This window comes from Actinia tenebrosa, unplaced genomic scaffold (assembly GCF_029948245.1).
Source record: "Actinia tenebrosa isolate PJP-AT-01 unplaced genomic scaffold, QUT_ActTen_1.0 PGA_scaffold2__45_contigs__length_23673736, whole genome shotgun sequence".
NCBI lineage: Eukaryota > Metazoa > Cnidaria > Anthozoa > Actiniaria > Actiniidae > Actinia > Actinia tenebrosa.
In genome coordinates this window covers 8,864,076-8,882,208 of record NW_028292579.1, presented here as the reverse complement: position 1 = coordinate 8,882,208, position 18,133 = coordinate 8,864,076, and the positions used below count along the sequence as shown (strand labels likewise).

General features: G+C 35.4%; 4 protein-coding genes across 6 annotated transcripts; 2 read left to right on the top strand and 2 right to left on the bottom strand.

Moving 5' to 3' along the window:
- Nucleotides 1–187: 187 nt before the first annotated feature.
- Nucleotides 188–5,373, bottom strand: LOC116286741 (deubiquitinase OTUD6B). The gene is made up of 9 exons (XM_031693321.2): nucleotides 5,124–5,373; nucleotides 4,486–4,628; nucleotides 3,700–3,942; nucleotides 3,235–3,254; nucleotides 3,025–3,070; nucleotides 1,630–1,738; nucleotides 1,138–1,199; nucleotides 776–882; nucleotides 188–592 (listed from the first exon to the last, which is right to left on the bottom strand). The coding sequence occupies exons 1-9, from the start codon at nucleotides 5,206–5,208 to the stop codon at nucleotides 511–513; spliced, it is 897 nt and encodes a 298-aa protein (XP_031549181.2). The 5' UTR covers nucleotides 5,209–5,373; the 3' UTR covers nucleotides 188–510.
- A 747-nt stretch (nucleotides 5,374–6,120) lies between these two features.
- On the top strand, nucleotides 6,121–9,198 carry LOC116286733 (gamma-aminobutyric acid receptor-associated protein-like 2). The gene is made up of 5 exons (XM_031693315.2): nucleotides 6,121–6,240; nucleotides 6,329–6,384; nucleotides 6,463–6,541; nucleotides 6,671–6,764; nucleotides 8,084–9,198. Exons 1-5 carry the CDS (start codon nucleotides 6,207–6,209, stop codon nucleotides 8,172–8,174), a joined length of 354 nt encoding a protein of 117 aa, XP_031549175.1. The 5' UTR covers nucleotides 6,121–6,206; the 3' UTR covers nucleotides 8,175–9,198.
- Nucleotides 8,998–13,621, bottom strand: LOC116286732 (tRNA-specific adenosine deaminase 1). Of its 3 annotated transcripts, XM_031693312.2 has the most exons (8): nucleotides 13,368–13,621; nucleotides 12,672–12,749; nucleotides 12,257–12,311; nucleotides 11,968–12,098; nucleotides 10,843–11,745; nucleotides 10,024–10,120; nucleotides 9,520–9,606; nucleotides 8,998–9,156 (listed from the first exon to the last, which is right to left on the bottom strand). In XM_031693312.2, exons 1-8 carry the CDS (start codon nucleotides 13,519–13,521, stop codon nucleotides 9,036–9,038), a joined length of 1,626 nt encoding a protein of 541 aa, XP_031549172.2. In that variant the 5' UTR covers nucleotides 13,522–13,621; the 3' UTR covers nucleotides 8,998–9,035. The 3 variants fall into 3 exon arrangements, 2 of the variants coding, with proteins under 2 accessions (XP_031549172.2, XP_031549174.2); XM_031693314.2 differs by lacking the exon at nucleotides 10,024–10,120; XR_004195987.2 differs by lacking the exons at nucleotides 8,998–9,156; nucleotides 10,024–10,120 and adding an exon at nucleotides 10,413–10,584 and having other exon boundaries at nucleotides 9,558–9,606.
- A 312-nt stretch (nucleotides 13,622–13,933) lies between these two features.
- Nucleotides 13,934–17,841, top strand: LOC116286731 (transmembrane protein 231). Its single transcript, XM_031693311.2, has 7 exons — nucleotides 13,934–14,150; nucleotides 14,282–14,448; nucleotides 14,941–15,069; nucleotides 15,862–16,005; nucleotides 16,330–16,411; nucleotides 16,797–16,902; nucleotides 17,481–17,841. Exons 1-7 carry the CDS (start codon nucleotides 14,012–14,014, stop codon nucleotides 17,641–17,643), a joined length of 930 nt encoding a protein of 309 aa, XP_031549171.2. The 5' UTR covers nucleotides 13,934–14,011; the 3' UTR covers nucleotides 17,644–17,841.
- Nucleotides 17,842–18,133: the final 292 nt, after the last annotated feature.

Sequence of the window (18,133 nt, the reverse complement as noted above, 5' to 3'; positions counted from 1 at the left end):
AATGAAAGTAAAGCACTGTACCCTAATTGGTTGGCTGTAAAGAGCACAATTCAAAGTTGTCAAAAAGAAAGTCCAAAATTGAGGAAGTGGTATTGGTATGGCCTATAGCACAGTATATTATACCTGTAATCTAATAATTGTTACATATTTGCTAGCTCTGTTGTTCTTCACTAGTTACAGGGATGAGTGAGTTATAATGCTCTCCAAGCCCATAGGTACAGGGCATAGCACAATGTATTTTATTTATATTATTATTGTTACATGTTTGCTAGCTCTGTTGTTCTTCACTAGTTACAGGAATGAGTGAGTTATTAATACTGCTCTCCAAGCCTATAGGTACAGGGCATAGCACAATGTATTTTATTTATATTATTATTGTTACATGTTTTCTAGCTCTGTTGTTCTTCACTAGTTACAGGAATGAGTGAGTTATTAATACTGCTCTCCAAGACCATAGGTGCAGGGCATAGCACAATGTATTTTATTTGTATTTTATTTGTTACACGTTTGCTAGTAGCTCTGTTGTTCTTCACTAGTTACAGGGATGAGTGAGTTATAATGCTCTCCAAGCCCATAGGCATGATGGTGGTAACTATGAAAGGAAAGATAATAGGTTATAAATCATTACAACTATTTCCATGATATATGTGACCAACACAGCCAACGACGACTGGGTTTTTGGCTTCTGTCAAACAAAAAATAACTCCTGAATTTGGAAATTTGTTTCATGGAAGCTAAAAGTAGAGTGCCTAAAAAATGAATTTTTCACACTTACGACAATAATAAAGGGTTTGTGTCAAACTCTTCTCCTATTCTAATGATCGATGCATCAGCCTGGACCACCTCAATGGGCATCCGAAGAATATGTGACAAGGCTTGTAGCTAAAAATGAGAGGAAAAAAAGAGGAAAACAATCAAGATTTTATATTATGTACCCATTGTCAAATCCAGGAAACAGGAGAGGTGCACCCTTCGTTAGTCTCCTACGCAGCCACTATTAGTGTCGTCACGCCACACTCATAGAGGCTGCATACTAGGAGACTAACCCTTTGTGATCAGGTTGTTTGTAAACTCAAACACCAATAACACAGTAAGTTATCATTCGGTTAGAGTATGATAATAAAAATATGCACTTACTTCCAAATGACCTCCCCAGGCTGATGTTGATGCTATGTCCTGACAATAATTCGTGAATTCATCTGGAAGCAGACAATTTTAATCATTTATATGCTACATATGTTTTATGTTACTGGTGTAGGGGAACTAGGATGAGGGGGTTTGGGTATAATTCTTCCCTTCCACAATCCCTCTTCCAATCAAAATGCTAGGATATGACATTGTCATTGTTATGGCACAGCAGAGCAACACAAAGTGGCATGGCGTGGCATGGCGTGGCACGGCATGGCATGGCACGGCACGGCACGGCACAGCACAGCACAGCACAGCACAGCACAGCACAGCACAGCACAGCACAGCACAGCACAGCACAGCACAGCACAGCAGACCAATACATTGTGCAGGCCAACACAAAATGTTTCAAAGCCAAAAAAATTATTGACTCAACCAATGATCTGGCAGGCAAAGCACTTCTGTGCAATGTTTCAAAGCATCAAGTGGTGAAGTACTAACCTTGTGTGAAACTTTCTCCAGTTTGTGGATGAACAAGAAATGGAAGGAAGTCACTGCTGTGAGTCAGCATGTATTCACTAACTTGTTTCCTTAGCTGCTGATAGTCAGACTAAAATGCAAAAGCAAGTTCATCCAATTTTAATATTCCAGGCTTTAAATAACAGTTTTACAACTGTGGATCATTAACATGGAAAATTTAACAGTACCAGGAAAACAATGTATCATCTCTTTTCAAAATGAAATATTTTGCTAAAAATGACAAAAATTTATGCTTTTTTCTAAAATATAACAGGCTGTGGAATAGAAATGAAAATGGGTGGGGCAATCACACAAAAGTGGGCCACTTATTTTCATTGATGGATGCCAAAACATTTCATGTATATATGTTGATCAAACTGGAGCCAAATAAAAAAAAAAAACGTTTCTAACTATTTGCCCAAAAAAATTATTTGGTTAAATTTTCACTTGATTTACTTAGATCTCAAATTTAATTTTTGTCAATTTGAGATGCCTCTTTTCCCCATTTTCCCTCCTTTTATGGGTTTGATACCGTATTGGTTCAGGGTAGTCCCTATAACAATCACCCCACCCCCCCTTTTAATGAACCTGTATCCTCCCCTGTACCCAAAAGCACAGCCCTAACCAGTATGAATGAGCTTTCTAGTTTGGAAAGCTGTAGAAAAGACTTTAAATACAATTAGAATAGATCCAAGTATCATCAGATTTTTTACTTGTTTTCTCTGACTTTTGCATGTTTTACAATTCAGACGTTTCGAGCCTTGATCGAGGAACTTCTTCAGTATACGTAGGACTATCTCCAGGGCCCGGTTGTACGAAGCCTGGACTAAGCATTATCCAATGGATAAATCTTATCCAGTGCATACATTTATTGGATAACAGCATCCACCTATCCACTGGATAAGGGTTTATCTGCCGGATAGCGCTATCCAGGCTTTGTACGACTGGGCCCAGATGATTCTACGGATATGATTAGTGTAGGGGTTAAACACACACATCTCAACTTCATATGCACTGATTCGATTTATTCATCAAATGGTTTCACATGTAAACTATCCGATACACACGCAGTAAAATCCTAAAACAAAGAGTATTACATTACGATGGTACAATACTGCAAGCAAGCAATGGCAAAGAACTTACCAATTGATGAACACACTGCACGAGAACATAACACATGAAGCTGATGATCACATTACACTAACACTACAAATGACAACGTGCACACGACGTGACGCGACAGCGACATTAACTGGTTAGCGGACTCACACAGCACAAAACGGCGGAAAAACAGGAATTCTATACTGTTGAGCTAGTGGCCTCAACAATTAGTATTTATGTCACATTTTGTTATTAACTAAAGAAAACTAAACTGACCTCCAATTTTCTTCTTCTTAGCTGATCTGCAACAGCATTATATAAACTATAAATTAAATCAAAGGAAAAGTCATTGTTTGCTCTTTATGGGTTTAAATTCAAAAAATCAATAATTGTGATTTAATCAGAGGTTGTTTCCAGGTATATAGAAAATTATTTTGAGGGGGTTTTGAGGGAATGGATTTTTTATTTTTAACCATTTTTGCTTACCAGTGTCCATCAGGAGTTATCTGAAACAGAAAGAGCAATGAAACTTCAGAGGAAAAAAAAAATACAATGAAATTATAGCAGTAGAGTGCACTCTATATATATCAGTAAAACAATTATTACTAGCTATTTAGCAGTATTTAGTTGTCAACTGAAATGTTCTCATTGATATCCCTGAAAATGAGATAGAGCCTTAAAGCTTGGATAAATAAATGTCATAAAAACGTACGTGAAACAAAAAAACTTCTGGTTCATTATGAACCCTCTGCACAACACACTCAGGCATGTCGAACCAAAAGAAGACGTGTAGAGGTATTTGCTTTTGTTCTCAATATTCTGCTCCAATAGTATCTACTATTTTGTACATGAATATTTTATTTCACTAAACGTTGTGCACTCTGATTATATTGATAAATGCAAGGCTATAATTTTTTTCTTTTCTACACAAAATTTTTCATTTCAAATGACCTCAAGTATTTGTAAATTCCTTTCTTGTAAAATATTCTTCATTTTTTCTGCTTCGATATTACGGGCACAGTTCACGTTTTCTAACTCTGCTTCTGCTATTCTTTGTTCTCTTTCTTGTTCCTTGGCTGCTTTTTTGGCCCTTCGTTTTTCAGCTCGTGATGATTTATTGCCAATTTCTTCTGGCTCAGTGGAGATAGTAGTATCCTGTAGTCTTGATGAAATGTCTGACTCTGAATTTGAAGTCTGAAAAAATGAATATGAAATAATTGAGTTCGAGGTTTGAATATCTTTCTAATGCTTTCAAATGCACCATAAGAAAGTTCTGATACTGCTTGAATCTTTATTTTGAAGAAGACTGCAAGACATACAGTAAAAAATTCATGTTTTATAATCAAAAAAAAAAAAAAAAAGAAATGTGTGATCAAAATGTAAAGTCACTTTTTTTATCATGACACTAGGACTGTTTATTTCCATGTCACTTTTTAGCTGCCATCGCACCCTTTCAATAATCAGATCATCGTTTGTATTGCAGTGGCATACCTTGAAATGGAAACCATTGGTCAATGATAATGATTATCCGAGAGATTTGGGGCACTTACCTGGAGACCAAGAGATGAGGACACAACAAGGTCCAAAATCTTGAGACTCCTGGAAAATCCCAAAGAGGTGGCAGCCCTGATATAGGTCGATCGGTGTGTGATGATATACTGCAGTCTGACATAATTTGTAATGTATGTGCATGACATGTAATTATTACTTAACAATATAATAGATATATGGTCCTGCCTTTGTTTGTATTTGGAGTTCTTCAACTTCCTTTTCATGTCTTTCTTCTTGTTCTGCTTCTAGTTTAGCGATATCAAGAGCCACTGCTTTCTTTTTCTTCTTGTCTCCTTTTGGGATCGAATGTTTTAATACTTGTATCTTTGCTGTTAAGAAACACAAAATGATTTCACTCAATGAACCGATGCACATATACCTGATATCCAAACCAATATTAAAAGAAAGCAGAAAATGATATAAAACGCTATATTTTAGTTTTCTTCAAAACCAACAAAAGGCGAAATAATTAAATAGGGTTGAGATTTGAGAACATCCCTTTAGTTTTGGGCGTAAGTGTTTTCCAATTTCCGATCTATGATTTATCTTTGTCCATTCTCTGGCTTTGAGATGATACGTTGCAGTCATTTTATGCATTTATGCCTCTCATGCAAGCAATTATTTATATTCAAAAGATATAACTAGTTAAAAACTAGTGTGAGCTGCGTCGGTGTTTCTAATGAAACAGTAATGATGAAAAGGTAAATTATACACCGTGAAAAGATGAAAAAACTTACTAAAAGTAAGTTAGTAAGTTTTTTCATCTTTTCACGGTGTATAATTTACCTTTTCATCATTACTATTTATATTCAATTTATTTTTACCCAGAAGTTCCTTGTTTTCCTTTTTATGTCTTGCTTTGATGATTTCCAAGTGTTCAGTGACATTTTCTTCCACTTCGTCCGCCATTTTGAATTTCCTCCCTTATGGGAGAAGGCGCTGTACTTCTTACAACGCGGGCCTATTAGTACCCAAGGAGCCCAAACATGGTAACCTCAGGGCTGTCAACTCTCCCGGATAAACCGGGAGTCTCCAGATTTTGGGCCGTATCTCCCGGTCTCCAGATTAGAGTCTCAAATCACCCGGATAATCCCCGAAGCTGACCATTTTTTCTTGTGAGACCTGAGTTTCACAACCATAAAATTCCAATTATCTTACGTTGTTTGTGTTATTTTACATCGCTAACAAAATCAAAACGTTCCTAATGGCTGTTCTTGCAAGCAGGCCATTGTAATGTAAGCGATAATCTGATTGGTCAGAAATAAACCAATCACATCAAATGTTAAAAACCGAAAGGCGCTTTTCGCGCGCTTTTTGACGCGCTGTGACGTCATGTCCCTTCCCTATCAATTCTCCAGATTTGAATATCTCGGGGGTTGACAGCCCTGTAACCTTTATTTTATGATATAAAAAAATATAAGAGAGAGATGTTAAATTCACTACGTAATTAATAGTCGTTTGGAAAAATTTAAGTAAGGAAGATGAATTGCCAATACCATTTCTATACCAACCTCATTGAGCTCTATAGCTCTATACCTTATCATGCCCTATAGTAGTAGTTGATCCAGGCCTTACCAAAAAAATTGAGTATATATAATTTATATATCATCTTTAATCCAAAATTATATTTTTAGCAATCTCGCAGGCCTTGCTTTGTGGAAAACTCTGCGCTCGAGATTGCTTCTTAAAATGAAACAAATGCTTTATTTGGGTTTCCTGTGGATACAATTTAGAAACCGCTGACTCATCTCACTGACACATCTCCAAATATGGAAGTGACGTAATGTGACGTAATGATAAGTTATAATTTCTCCCGATCACGTGACCAAACATTGGAAACATTGCGCAGATAAAAGTGATAACATAAGCAAGAAAATTTTGCTTCTTGATTGTTTTACAGCCAAAATATGAAGTGGGCATTCAAAGAAGAGCATTCTTTAGGTATAACTACTTTTTCTGATCGCTTTGAGGTATTATTTAGAAGGGTTTTTGATGAAATTCTTTTGATGCGCTTTCGTTTTCTCAACAGAGTCGCGGTGTCAGGAGTCGAGCAAGATTCGCTCCAAATACCCAGACCGAATACCAGTAAGTAAGATAAATACACTTCTTCTACAAAAACAATCCATTTTTTTGTTAAATAAGATGTGTTTTTTGTTTTTCCAGGTCGTGGTAGAGAAGGCACCAAAGTCTTCCATTCAAGACATTGATAAAAGAAAATTCCTCGTCCCTTCAGATCTCACAGGTACAAATGCCAGCCATCTTTGCAGGGCGGAAGCAACCATTTTCTTTGATAATTTATAGACTTTTTCTTTAAAAATGTACTCGAAACTTCAAGAAAACTTTAAAAAAATTGCTTCTTTTATGTCCACAGTTGCACAATTTATGTATATCATTCGCAAACGAATCCAACTGCCTCCAGAAAAAGCCATGTTCTTATTCGTCAACAAAGTCCTTCCCACCACAAGGTAAGCTTATAACTAGTCCTTTACATCTTTTCTTCTTATTTCTTGACTTCTTTATTGAATAATTACATTTTCCAAGCACATTAGAAATATCTTAATTCATATCAATCTATATTGTGCTATCTTTCAAGGTAAACACTATTTTTGCTAAGCTTGGATTTTTCATTGTTACAATATTGCTCTCTACAATTTACGTAATTTTTAAAAACCAAAATTGAAATATTTCATTCCCTTAGTAATATTAATTCCTTTTCAAATAAAGTTGGAATTTTAGATAGATAGAAAGCAAAAAGAAAAGTGGTTTTAAAAATTGTCCATGTATTTAAGAAACGAGAGAAAAGAATTTTTTATAATAAACTTTGCATAATTTTAAAATTCAAAACAACTTAAACCTCTAATGATATTCATTTCTAAGTTTGATAATAAAAGAGTATTGTTTTATATATCAAAGTTAAAAATATTTATAAAAATCACCAAATGTGGAAGAACTTTAGAATACTTTCTGAAAAAAAGGAAAATGATTTTGAAAGGATGTAGTTAGAGCTCTCTGTCTTGCCAGACCAGCTATTTTAGTATGAAAACTTCAAAATAGTTTTTTTTTTTAAATTAAGAAAATTTATGATATTTCTTAAAATCATTGAACTCAGAAACATATGTTTGTTTGAATGCCATCTTTATCACAAAGCCTTTTTAATTTCAGAAATTTTTCTTTTTCTTTGTTTACATCAGTCATTCTAAAACATTAATTCAGAAATATTTGCATATATTTGCATGTGTAAACAATTAACCATCAACAAATGAGCTTGTCTCAAAGCCATAGATGATACTTCATTGGTTCCTCAATGGAAAGCTTCTATTCTTCTTAAGAAATTATCTGTGAGAAAAATACAAAGGAAGTACAGGTTGACAATTTACACAAGGCATTTATTGTTGATGCCAATAGAATAATACGTTAGTTTTAGGAAATGTGGGTATTTTAACTTTAGTGGGCAAGTAAACCAAGGTTTTTGTGGTTGAAAATCTCTAGTGAAGGTTTTCATAAACAAAACTTGGTTGTTTAAAAATAGCTTTTCAAGTTTTTTTTACTTTCTAACACAATTTTGGTAAAAATCTATATTTTATATTATATGCTCTTAGCTTTATTTGTGAAAATTTTTATTTTAGAACTTGCTAATGACCTGCAAAATTCCCTTTGTTTGGATAGAAATATTTCTCCTTTAATAGTTCTATCGTTCAACAAGGAATGCCCAAGTACATTATATTTGTAACTATATTCTTAATCTCAAAGTTACTTTAATATGATGTTTCTACTTTTTCTCTAGTTCAACAATGGGAGCAATCTACGAAGAACACAAAGATGAAGATGGCTTCTTATACATTGCCTACAGCGGAGAGAATACATTTGGAAACTGACGAGTGCCATTACAACCAGCATCAATTACTAGTTCTCTTAACTACTTAGTTTTTCACTAACAAACAGGAAATAATGTTAATATGCATGTTAAAAATATAGCATGTATATAAACTAGTCAGTATACTCAACAGTTATTCAACCCTATAATGATTAATAATATTATATATTGCCAGCTATTTAAGTATTCCGACATCAGTATACTCGGCAGTAAAATAAAAAGCCAGGCATTATTACTAGTCATGACAGATCAATTTTTCTCCAAAATTGATCATATGTGATAATTCTTTTGAAACATAACAATTTTTCTACCTCCCAAACTCTATAAAATTAGTAAAAATAGCACGGGAGAGGATAAAATGGCTGGAATATTACTTATAAGCTGCAAATCGAAGTACCAGAGTTTGTAAATAACATGTAAGTAGGGGAACAAAAAGAAAGTAAAGAGGTTGGGTGCCCAAAAATGTTTCTTTTTTTTAATTTAATATTTCTATTACCAGTAGTTAGGTCTAATCATAATGATAATAAGGGGTTAACTAGTCATAACTTTGCTCCAGATGAGAATGGGTAATTCCAGAAAATATCTATACCCACCCCACAGGGAAAATTTGAAATTCTAGAGGGGATGGGGTAGGGGGTTCCAATTACAAATTCCTTTTGGTGGGAATTATCTTTATTTTCTGGAACTACACATCAACTATGTTGATGGTGAATTCTTATGTTTGGGGTTTGAGAAAGGTTCTCTCTCTCTTTGCCTCCCATCAGTTCAAAGCTAATTTATGACTAGTTGCTAATGACAAAAACAACAAAAGTCAAACCAATAGCTTTTATGAAATAATATCATTTATTTAAAATTTTGAAAACTAAAGTAGATTTTTAGGCTTTAGTGACCATGCAGGAAAAGCATTCATAAACTGTGTTCGCATTTCGTAATACTTTGTTGCTGCATTTTTAAATTGAGAATACGTCTTTAGATCAGCAGACCTGTACAGTTTAGAAATGCAAAATAAATCATGTTAGAAAATATATGATTGCTCTCAAGTTACTTGCGTTATATGTTCATGTTAATCTGCTATCAAGTTACTGGTAGTACAATTACCAGAAATTCAACGTATTAACGTCTTGTTTCAAATTTCAACACAGGAAACCCAGGAGTGCTTTGTTGATTTATTTGTTCATGTATGGCCGGGCTCCTGTGCTAAGGGCTGGTGTGGCTGGTGTCAGAGTGTAAGCTCTAAGTTATTTAATTTTATAATTTGCATTCCAAGACTGCCCCTCCCCATTCACTTCATTGTGATAGTTTTCTGTGGTCATTGAATGAATTAGGATATGCTGAATGGTGCTCACCTTAAAGTGAATGGAATCTTTTCATCAGGGATGATTTCAACTAAATTGTTAAACTCTTTGAATAAACTGGCCTTGCATATGGATAACCTGGAGAAAGATTTCAAATTTATCAACAGGGAGGCCTTGAAACTTTATGTGCATTGAAATATGGGCTGTAGTGAGGGTGGATTAAACGTTGAGTGTTGGTAAAGAGTCTTGTTGAGGCCCATCACTAGGGGTGAATTGATGGTTCAAACAGACCTCCCCTATCCACCTTTGTAGGAGTTTAAAATAGTGTTATTTTGTTTTTTCAAAAAATGGCATAACTAATATTGTTAGAAAGACATTAAACTTTCCCTTTCTAGGTCCCAGCTGACGAGGTCATCGTTTCCTGTGTCTCAATCAGTGAGATGTCATAAAATTATTGGAAGGCTACGCAGAGAAAAACCTATGGCTTCTACTAACATGGCTGCTGTATAAGAAAGACCCTGGCCTGGATAAAATAGTTAATAGACTCTTTCATACCTTGCCTTAAGTGTGTTTAGATCTCCTTTTGTAATTCCTTGTCTGAGTCCATTGACTCCCACTTCGTAAATTGGTGGTTCTTTTATCCAAATTATTGCTTTTGGGAAGAAAAGAAAACAACTTCAAATAATTGATAATTTCTACACATGGGTTTATATCAGCTGGTTGTCTCTCCAGTCCTCCAGGGCCTGGTTGTACAAGCCTGGGCGGATAAATCCTTATCCAGTGGATAAGTCAATGCTGTTATCCAATAAAGTTATCCACTGGATAAGATTTATCTGTTGGATAGCATTATCCAGCCTTCGTACAACAGGGCCCAGATGATCCATCTTTGTAGGATAAATAAAGTTGTTGATTGATTGGTTGATATAAAAATTGAAATTATATACTTTTCATTTGTCTAATGATTGAGTATCATCTAATTGTGGAAGGACTGCATTGTTTTGACTGCAAACTGCTAGTCTTCATAAGGTGATAGTGTAGACTGCATGGTGTGTAGACTGTTATATAATACCACTCGTTGGATCATCTGTTCTGTTGGTTGGTTTGTGCTGAGATTGGCTGTTAGATATGACAAATATAAGAAAACACTGGACGGAAACGCAACAACTAAACAATGCCAAAAATAGAATATTTTAACCTTCAAAATTGTTTGTATCCATTTGTTTGACCGATTATTAGAATTATACTAAAACAATATAGGCCTCAATACTAAAACAATATACCCTCCTCCTCATGGTCTGCAAGTCCTTTGCCTCATGGGCTATTGACTCTTAGACCATTTGGGCTGGAGGGCTTGGTTGTTAAATAATTATATACCTGCCGATGAAGGTGATATTTTGACATCTTTTCCCATTTCATTTTCAACACCTTCCTTTCCATCTTTGAATATCACATCAGTGATGAAGAACTTTGGAGCATTAACTTTAAACCCAAAGCAAAGTTTAAAGTCATTCATTTTATCTTTTGCCCTGCCATATAAGCCTCTTTGTAATGCATTGACATCACAGGGACACCTCCCAAGTATAATTGACGACAGATATATTGGTGCTACCAGGAAATGAATTAGCAACCCTCCTTGGCAACCAAGGACATTCCATTTCAGTATCTTGTCACTACAGGACATGGATAAAGTGGGGTCACCCCTTCCTGGCTTGGTTCGCAAGACCCCAATGTGATGATAATCAATACCAGGTTGCAAAGGATCTTGGGGTTCTCCGGGTACACACTTGGCACCTGTTCTGAAAATATCCTTTTGCTGTTGTTTATCTAATTTACTGCCATGCTCTAAACTTTTCTGTTCATTAATAACTGATCCACTGGAAGAAGAAGTCATACTTGATGTCTTCCTAATGTCTTTTATCATTTCTCGTCTATCAAATTTGTTAAGAATGTGTTGACAAACGTTTTCATCATTTGAAAGGTGTGAGAGACAAGTCTCATCATCTGTGTTGTTATCCAAGCAGCATTCATTTGTACCCAGTAGGTCTACCGTACTATTGTCTATGGATTGGGCAACTTGGCAAGCTTCTTTGCTATCATCTTTTTCTCTTTTCTTACTCAATAAACAAGGCTTCTTGGGTTCTCTTGCATCCTCATCTGTTGTGTGATTCCTTCTTTTCTTTTGTGTAAGCTTGTTAGGTTCAACTTCATTTGTATTATTTGAGTTGGTGTTTTGTTTAATGCCACAGTCTGGCTTTGGAAAGATTGAAGCATCACCGCCTGTAATGGTAGGGAAATCTGATTAACTCACTTTAAACTGAATGACATACTGCATGATTAATAGACTGATCAAGGATGGCTGCAATAAACACAACCTGAAATGGTCCGTTATGGGATGTATCAGGACTTGTGTATTGGGCATTCATGTGAATTAATGCACTGGCAGACTAACTGATACTAGATAAATAAGTGAAAATTATTGAAAGTAGTTAGACTACTCACAAGGGGTGTGTGATGTAAACAGGTGGAATGATATCTCATCCTTTAATAGACAAAGGTTGGTGTCTTCCTGGAAATCAAAGATGGTTCCATCCTTTCCTTGGTATGTGTCTGCCAACTCTTTGTTTAAATATCTGGAAAATTATATAAGTATCAGACATTTACTAAAAGTATTGCCATTGTGAGACCCATACAAATGGTGCAACTTTCATTGAATGCAATATTACTCTTCTGGTGTTGATTCCATCAAACATGGACGCTGGTACATGATTATGTATTCACTTTTATTAACCTTAAAAATCCTCTTCTTGCAATTATCTCAGCATGGCTGTCATTCAAAACATCACCTAAAAAATAAACAATTAAACAAAATGAAAGGGGTGCCAAAAGGCCCAGAGAAATATCAGACAGGGCATTGCAATTTTTTTTAAAAGTCTTGCAATTATCGCTAGTTTTTTTTCATTGCTGTCTTGAAGTCACAATTTTCTTTTGGAATCATTTTCTTGGACAACAGAAATCTGATCAACAGAAATTGTGACAGGAAAATCTGGAATACACTAAACATCAGTCACATAAATATTATTTGTCAACTTTTATACTCTTGTTGACAGCAGTGTAATAGCCCAATTTCCCTCTTGCGAGTAGTACTGCACACAACAATGAAAACAGTGGTAAGTATGTGCAGCATTTACTTCTAATCTGTATACCTCTCTCACTCATTTTGCTTTGCCCGATACACTTTGAGCCTGTTCCCATGGCAACAATCTCTAAAGAGTAATGATCACCTGAAATGATAGGACATTTTTTATTAATATGAATTTTGGCTTAACATCACTAGTCAAAATTTCTGGTAAAGCAAAGACTTGACCAGACAAGTTTCGATTATGGCCAGACATCATAGTCTGAAATTCCGCCAATTTTTTTAAGCCATGTGATGTAATGTTTTTAAGTAGAAGGTTGGAACTTCAATCCCTGGCTTGAGCAGCACTCGTGATTTTTTTAAAACCAAGGAAAAGGTGCTATGACATCAAATGATTAGACTTTCAATTGTATAACATTAATGGAGGTTTTGTCTGTCCACACTTCAGCATCAATAACCAAAACCACTGGTTGTGACATATGATGCTTGGAATACGATCTCTTTTCTTTTTTTGTTCTTATTTCCTGAATAACAGTAATATCCAAGGTACTTCATTATAGGGTGATACTTGTGGTAATCACAGTAATAAAGCCAACGTTCACTAGTAGTAATAAGGTAATAGGGAATAACAAGACACCAGTATCCATTTTTTGAATTGACTGTATACATGTAGTTACATAGAAAGGACGCTATAACTAGCATACATCGTAGGTCATAATTCTATTCACAACATGTTAACCTTGCAGTAAGTAGTATTTTCTACCTTGTTGTTTCACCATCACCACAGCTGCTAGTAACGTCCATTCCCTGCCCTTCTGTGGCTTGCCCTTCTTACCAACAGATGAATACAAACTACAGCAAGAACTGGCGACATTTAGACCAAAATTTTCATCTTCCTGCCACAATACCATTATCATATAATCTAGAAACAATGTGCCATGATTGAATAAATAAAAATTGCACTAAAAATATTTTACAAAGACTTTCTGTTTCTCGTTTATCTGTCGGCCATCTTGGATTCCCTGACCGAGTGAGACTAAGGTTCAGTTACAATTTCTATAGTGTAGGGAGGGATGGGTGGAACGACATTTTTCTCTTTAACTGAATTTTGTACAATGTTCAAACTATATTTCAAGCACATTTAATAAAAGATTAAAATATTATGAAAAATTCGATTTTAAGACTTCAATACGAGTATCTTTTTTCTGTTTTGAATAAATTTTTAGGGATTACAATATAAGCTTTAGTGCTCCCCCCATAAAAATATCGTTATTTTCTAAAGCTGACCCAGATACCGAGGGCTCAAAGTTTACAAATTCGTAAAGATTTTTAGCGCGAAAAGTTTTCTAGAAAAGTCGTATTTATTTTAGGTAAAATTTACCAAAAAGAAAGATTCCAGCGGCCAAAATGGTGATGTACGAGGTCCACAGACATCCAATTTTACAAAAATACCGAACACATGTCTGTAGCAAGGCTACAGTTTTTCAATTTTTCGTTATTTGGTTGACATATTTGCCTCCTCTTATCATTGCTTTTGTGACCTTTGGTGAGCTCAAAAACTCTTTATTTATCTCTAAAAAATAAGAAATTTATACACTAAAGCATAGTTTTGCACACTGGTGTGTTGTTAGTGTATTGTTATAATTTATGGAGTCGTTTTTGCTGTTATATTCGAAGGTTTTTGGATGAAAGAGAGTTCCTTCAGAGAGCTTCCGGACGTGCAGTACAAGAATCAGTTGCTTCTTGTCTTACAAGGAAACGCGCCGGGATCTTTCGTAGCTTATAGTACTTTCCAGAACTTTAACCAGCTTCTTCAACAGAATCTACGAATTCCAATTGTCAAGGTGAATAATTTTCTGTGATATAAGAACATTTATAGCACATATTGTTTTGTATTCCCTTGACACCCGTTGCCATGGACGAAGGGCGCTTTTATTGGAATAGGTTTTACAGTAGTGAAGAAATAGAAAATACACATAAATGTGTGCTGCATGCAGTTATAAATCATGCAGGGTCTGACAGAACATGAAAGAAGAGTTAGAAGTTATAATAGCACAACGCATAGCAATTCTCAAGTGTTCTGACAATCCTCAAGTGCTTTATAACTACAGTACACACAGCAACGTGTTTTTTATTTTATTTATTTGTACTCAACACAAATTTGAAGAGCTCTTACTTTAAATAACACAAATAAGAAAAATTTTATCTGTGCTGTTTACATTCATAAAACATGGTTGGGACCAATCACAGAGCGATATTTATTACAGCTTTTTTACAATTATTATTTGTGGTACATATTACTGTAAGTTTATTATGAGCTTTGCTTTTGTTTCCAGTCTTGGGAGGAAGATAACAATATGGATGGTAAATATGATGCTCTGAACTTTGACATTCAACTGCCACTAAAGGACACAGAAGCTATTTATTCACTCCAGTTGATTATGATCTTTGACTACAAGCTACATGTAAGTGTCATGGACTACACTGGAACCAGTTACAATTAGTACAGGCTTCATGTACGTGTCATTTCACACATAACAATAAAATACTCTCTGGTTGATAGCCCATGATTGGCAGTGTTTGTTTGTCAATGTAGGCTGATATAATGAGATTCATGAGATTCATTCAGCTGATAACACATGGCAGGCAGTGTTTGCCTGTCACTGATATGGTAGGCTGCTAATGAGACTATTTAGCTAATCAACACCAAGCAATAGAATATTCTCTTGATAGCACACGATGAGCAGCAGGATTTGCCTGCATGACAGTGTCATTGTAGGCTGATTCATGAGATTCATTCAGGTGATTGATACCATGCAATAGAATACTCTCTGGTTGATAACACATGACAGGCAGCATCTGCCTGACAGTGTTATTGTAGGCTGATAATAACATTCATTCAGCTCATTGGTACCACACAATATAATACTGTATGATCATTTCAGTTCAGGGGTGTATCCAAGGGGTGCCTGTGAACCCCCTTTCAAAGCCAAAAAGAATCTAACCGGCTGTCGATGCAGTGTGTGAAGATTTGTTTAGGCTTAACTTAAGCAGTTAAGAAAATCAGTGTTCTCGCTTCTCAGAGCCGTGTTTTCGTTTCGTTTCCCCTCTATCGACCATGATTCTTTTTCGTTAAAACGAAAGATTGCTATGACGTCATAGTGACAATTTGGTACGTAAGTACCTCCCCCCCCCCAATTACAAATCCTGGATAACCCCCTGCGGTTGTACTAAACTTTCTGCTTTCATTCCTTCAGAAATATGTTAGCTTACAAATGGAAGGTATGGCATACATCCATTTTTCTTCACCCATTGCTGGAGCAGAGTTCAACACTGTTGGGGAACTTAAGCTGAGACAAAGGGATCTTCTCCCAAACAAAGGGCGATATTCATTATATAATGTAAGTCAATAGGACATTTGAAGGATCGATGGTGTCATTTGACTCCCACTACCATAATGCTTTGCTAACTTTCTTTCTTATTTATATTTGTATTCCCTCATGAGAATAGTAAGACAATGGGTGTAATTAACTGAAAAAAAGAAAGTGTGCAAAGGAGTCTGATAGCAGAGGTCAATGACACCATCATGCAAACGTCCTATTATTATTTTCAATTCCTTGGTTAAATTTTCTATCATTCACATCTATTCCTGTTTTGGCATCCCCTCCCCTTATATTGTAGTCTGGATAAATTATTTAAAATGTTTTTTTTAATACTCTATATAGACTTCTGTGATAGATGGTAGTAGTTCATCAGTCGATGCTTATGATTTGTACAAGATATTTAGCTCATACATCAAAAGAAATGGTAAGAATAAGGGTCGGTGTCCACTGGTAGAACAAAGCTTGGGATTGGACAAAATAACAAAAACAAAGAAAGCATGGATTATGGTGAACAATGCGTATTGTTCTACATGTGAGCTGCGTTCTTTGTTTCATCTCACCATTCATTGTTTGTTCATCTGCTCCCAGGCTTCATTCTTCCAGTTGTGGATTACCCAAGAATAACCGTTACTGTAAATGCTAGTATGTCATGTCTCTGTTTAAGATCTAGTATTTAAGGCCATCACATGACAGGAAATAATTTCAAGTTATTCCTAGATTGATTGTATTTCTCAACATTTGTTCAGATCTCTGTTTGCATGAAGGTGATATATTTTGTATGTATTCATATGTTTGTTTTTGTTTTAAAGTGAGTACAGAGTATGTATCGAAGTATCCATTGTGGATTGGAGGCAGAGGTGCAGGGCAACCATTTGTTATTAAAGGCACCATTCATTACCCAGAAGAAAGAGTATTGTATCCTTTGTGAACACATTTTTTTATTCTATGGTATCCAATCATGTCCCATCCCATCCCATTCCATTCCATTCCTTCCCATTCTTTCCTATGCTATTGTCACCCATTCTCTCTCCTTATCCTACCTTATCATGTTTTTTCTTTACTGTTCAAGGTTATTTTCTTATCCATCTATCCATTTATTTTCTATTTTTCATTTATTGAATTATCTATCCATTTCCTCCATTTTATGCATTGCAGCCATCCATTTTATTTTTTACTATCCCTCCATCCAATCCACCCACCCACCCACCCACCAATCCATCCATCTATCTATTCATCCATCCATTCATATCATCCACCCCTCTCTTCCATCCATTACATACATACATATCTTCCATTCCATCTGTCCATTCACCCATTCATCCATCTATTTGTTTATTCATTTATTCATTCATTCGGTTGCTCGCTCATATTTATTCTTTTGTTGGTTGGTTCGTTCTTTCCTTCCTTCCTTCCTTCCTCCCTTCCTTCCTTTCACTCATCCATTTATCTTTTCTTTCATTATTTCCATTCTTTGCTTTCTTGACTCTATCCAGCTATCGCCCAGGTTTCTGGCAGATGCTCAAGTGGGCTTGGATCCAATATCTTGCTATCCTCTTCATTTTCTTGTTTGTTTTCAACAGAGTCAAAAGATTTATTTTTGAGGAACAGATTGTACCAACCGTACCAATGACTTTACCCAAGGAACATTTTGACTAAACTTAACCAATACACATAGAAAGGCCAGGCACTTGTTCAAAGAGGAAACATAGTGGGGCACAGTACTGGACAGTTTTAAGTCATTTTCCAGGAAGTTACCATAGAGTATGGTATAAATATTTAAAAGGTGTGGAACACTGTATGATTGTCTGTAATTATGAGCATTTATAATGTAACAGTAAAACTAGAGGGTGGAATTTTAGATTTGATAGTGACTTAATCAACGAATCATTTGAGTCTGTTGACAAGGATTTTTCAGATTTTTCAGGAGGGTATGGACGATTTTTTCCCTGCCCCCCTGAGGATTCTTGTTCACAGTCTATCTGTACCTTTTTAATACGCAAAGCTTCACTGTTTTGATTTCTCATAAAAAACTTACAAACTTTTTTACAGTATAGTAGTAGTAGTACTTTATAGACTTTGAATTATATACGGTAGAAGTAATAAAGCTTAAAATTGTTCTATTAAAGCTAGTTAGTTTTAAGCGTTT

Excerpts from the sequence above, each read along its gene's own strand:
- LOC116286741 (XM_031693321.2), bottom strand. The coding sequence starts at position 5,208 with ATGGCGGACGAAGTGGAAGAAAATGTCACTGAACACTTGGAAATCATC. Across the intron at positions 4,629-5,123 it reads GGAAAACAAGGAACTTCTGG|CAAAGATACAAGTATTAAAA; the intron begins GTAAAAATAAAT and ends GTTTCTTAACAG. Across the intron at positions 593-775 it reads ACAAACCCTTTATTATTGTC|TTACCACCATCATGCCTATG; the intron begins GTAAGTGTGAAA and ends TTCCTTTCATAG.
- LOC116286733 (XM_031693315.2), top strand. The coding sequence starts at position 6,207 with ATGAAGTGGGCATTCAAAGAAGAGCATTCTTTAG. Across the intron at positions 6,241-6,328 it reads CAAAGAAGAGCATTCTTTAG|AGTCGCGGTGTCAGGAGTCG; the intron begins GTATAACTACTT and ends TTTTCTCAACAG. Across the intron at positions 6,765-8,083 it reads AAAGTCCTTCCCACCACAAG|TTCAACAATGGGAGCAATCT; the intron begins GTAAGCTTATAA and ends CTTTTTCTCTAG.
- LOC116286732 (XM_031693312.2), bottom strand. The coding sequence starts at position 13,521 with ATGATAATGGTATTGTGGCAGGAAGATGAAAATTTTGGTCTAAATGTC. Across the intron at positions 12,099-12,256 it reads GCAAGAAGAGGATTTTTAAG|ATATTTAAACAAAGAGTTGG; the intron begins GTTAATAAAAGT and ends ATAATTTTCCAG. Across the intron at positions 11,746-11,967 it reads GTTTACATCACACACCCCTT|GCGGTGATGCTTCAATCTTT; the intron begins GTGAGTAGTCTA and ends CTACCATTACAG.
- LOC116286731 (XM_031693311.2), top strand. The coding sequence starts at position 14,012 with ATGGTGATGTACGAGGTCCACAGACATCCAATTTTACAAAAATACCGA. Across the intron at positions 16,006-16,329 it reads GGCGATATTCATTATATAAT|ACTTCTGTGATAGATGGTAG; the intron begins GTAAGTCAATAG and ends TACTCTATATAG. Across the intron at positions 16,412-16,796 it reads CTCATACATCAAAAGAAATG|TGAGTACAGAGTATGTATCG; the intron begins GTAAGAATAAGG and ends TTTGTTTTAAAG.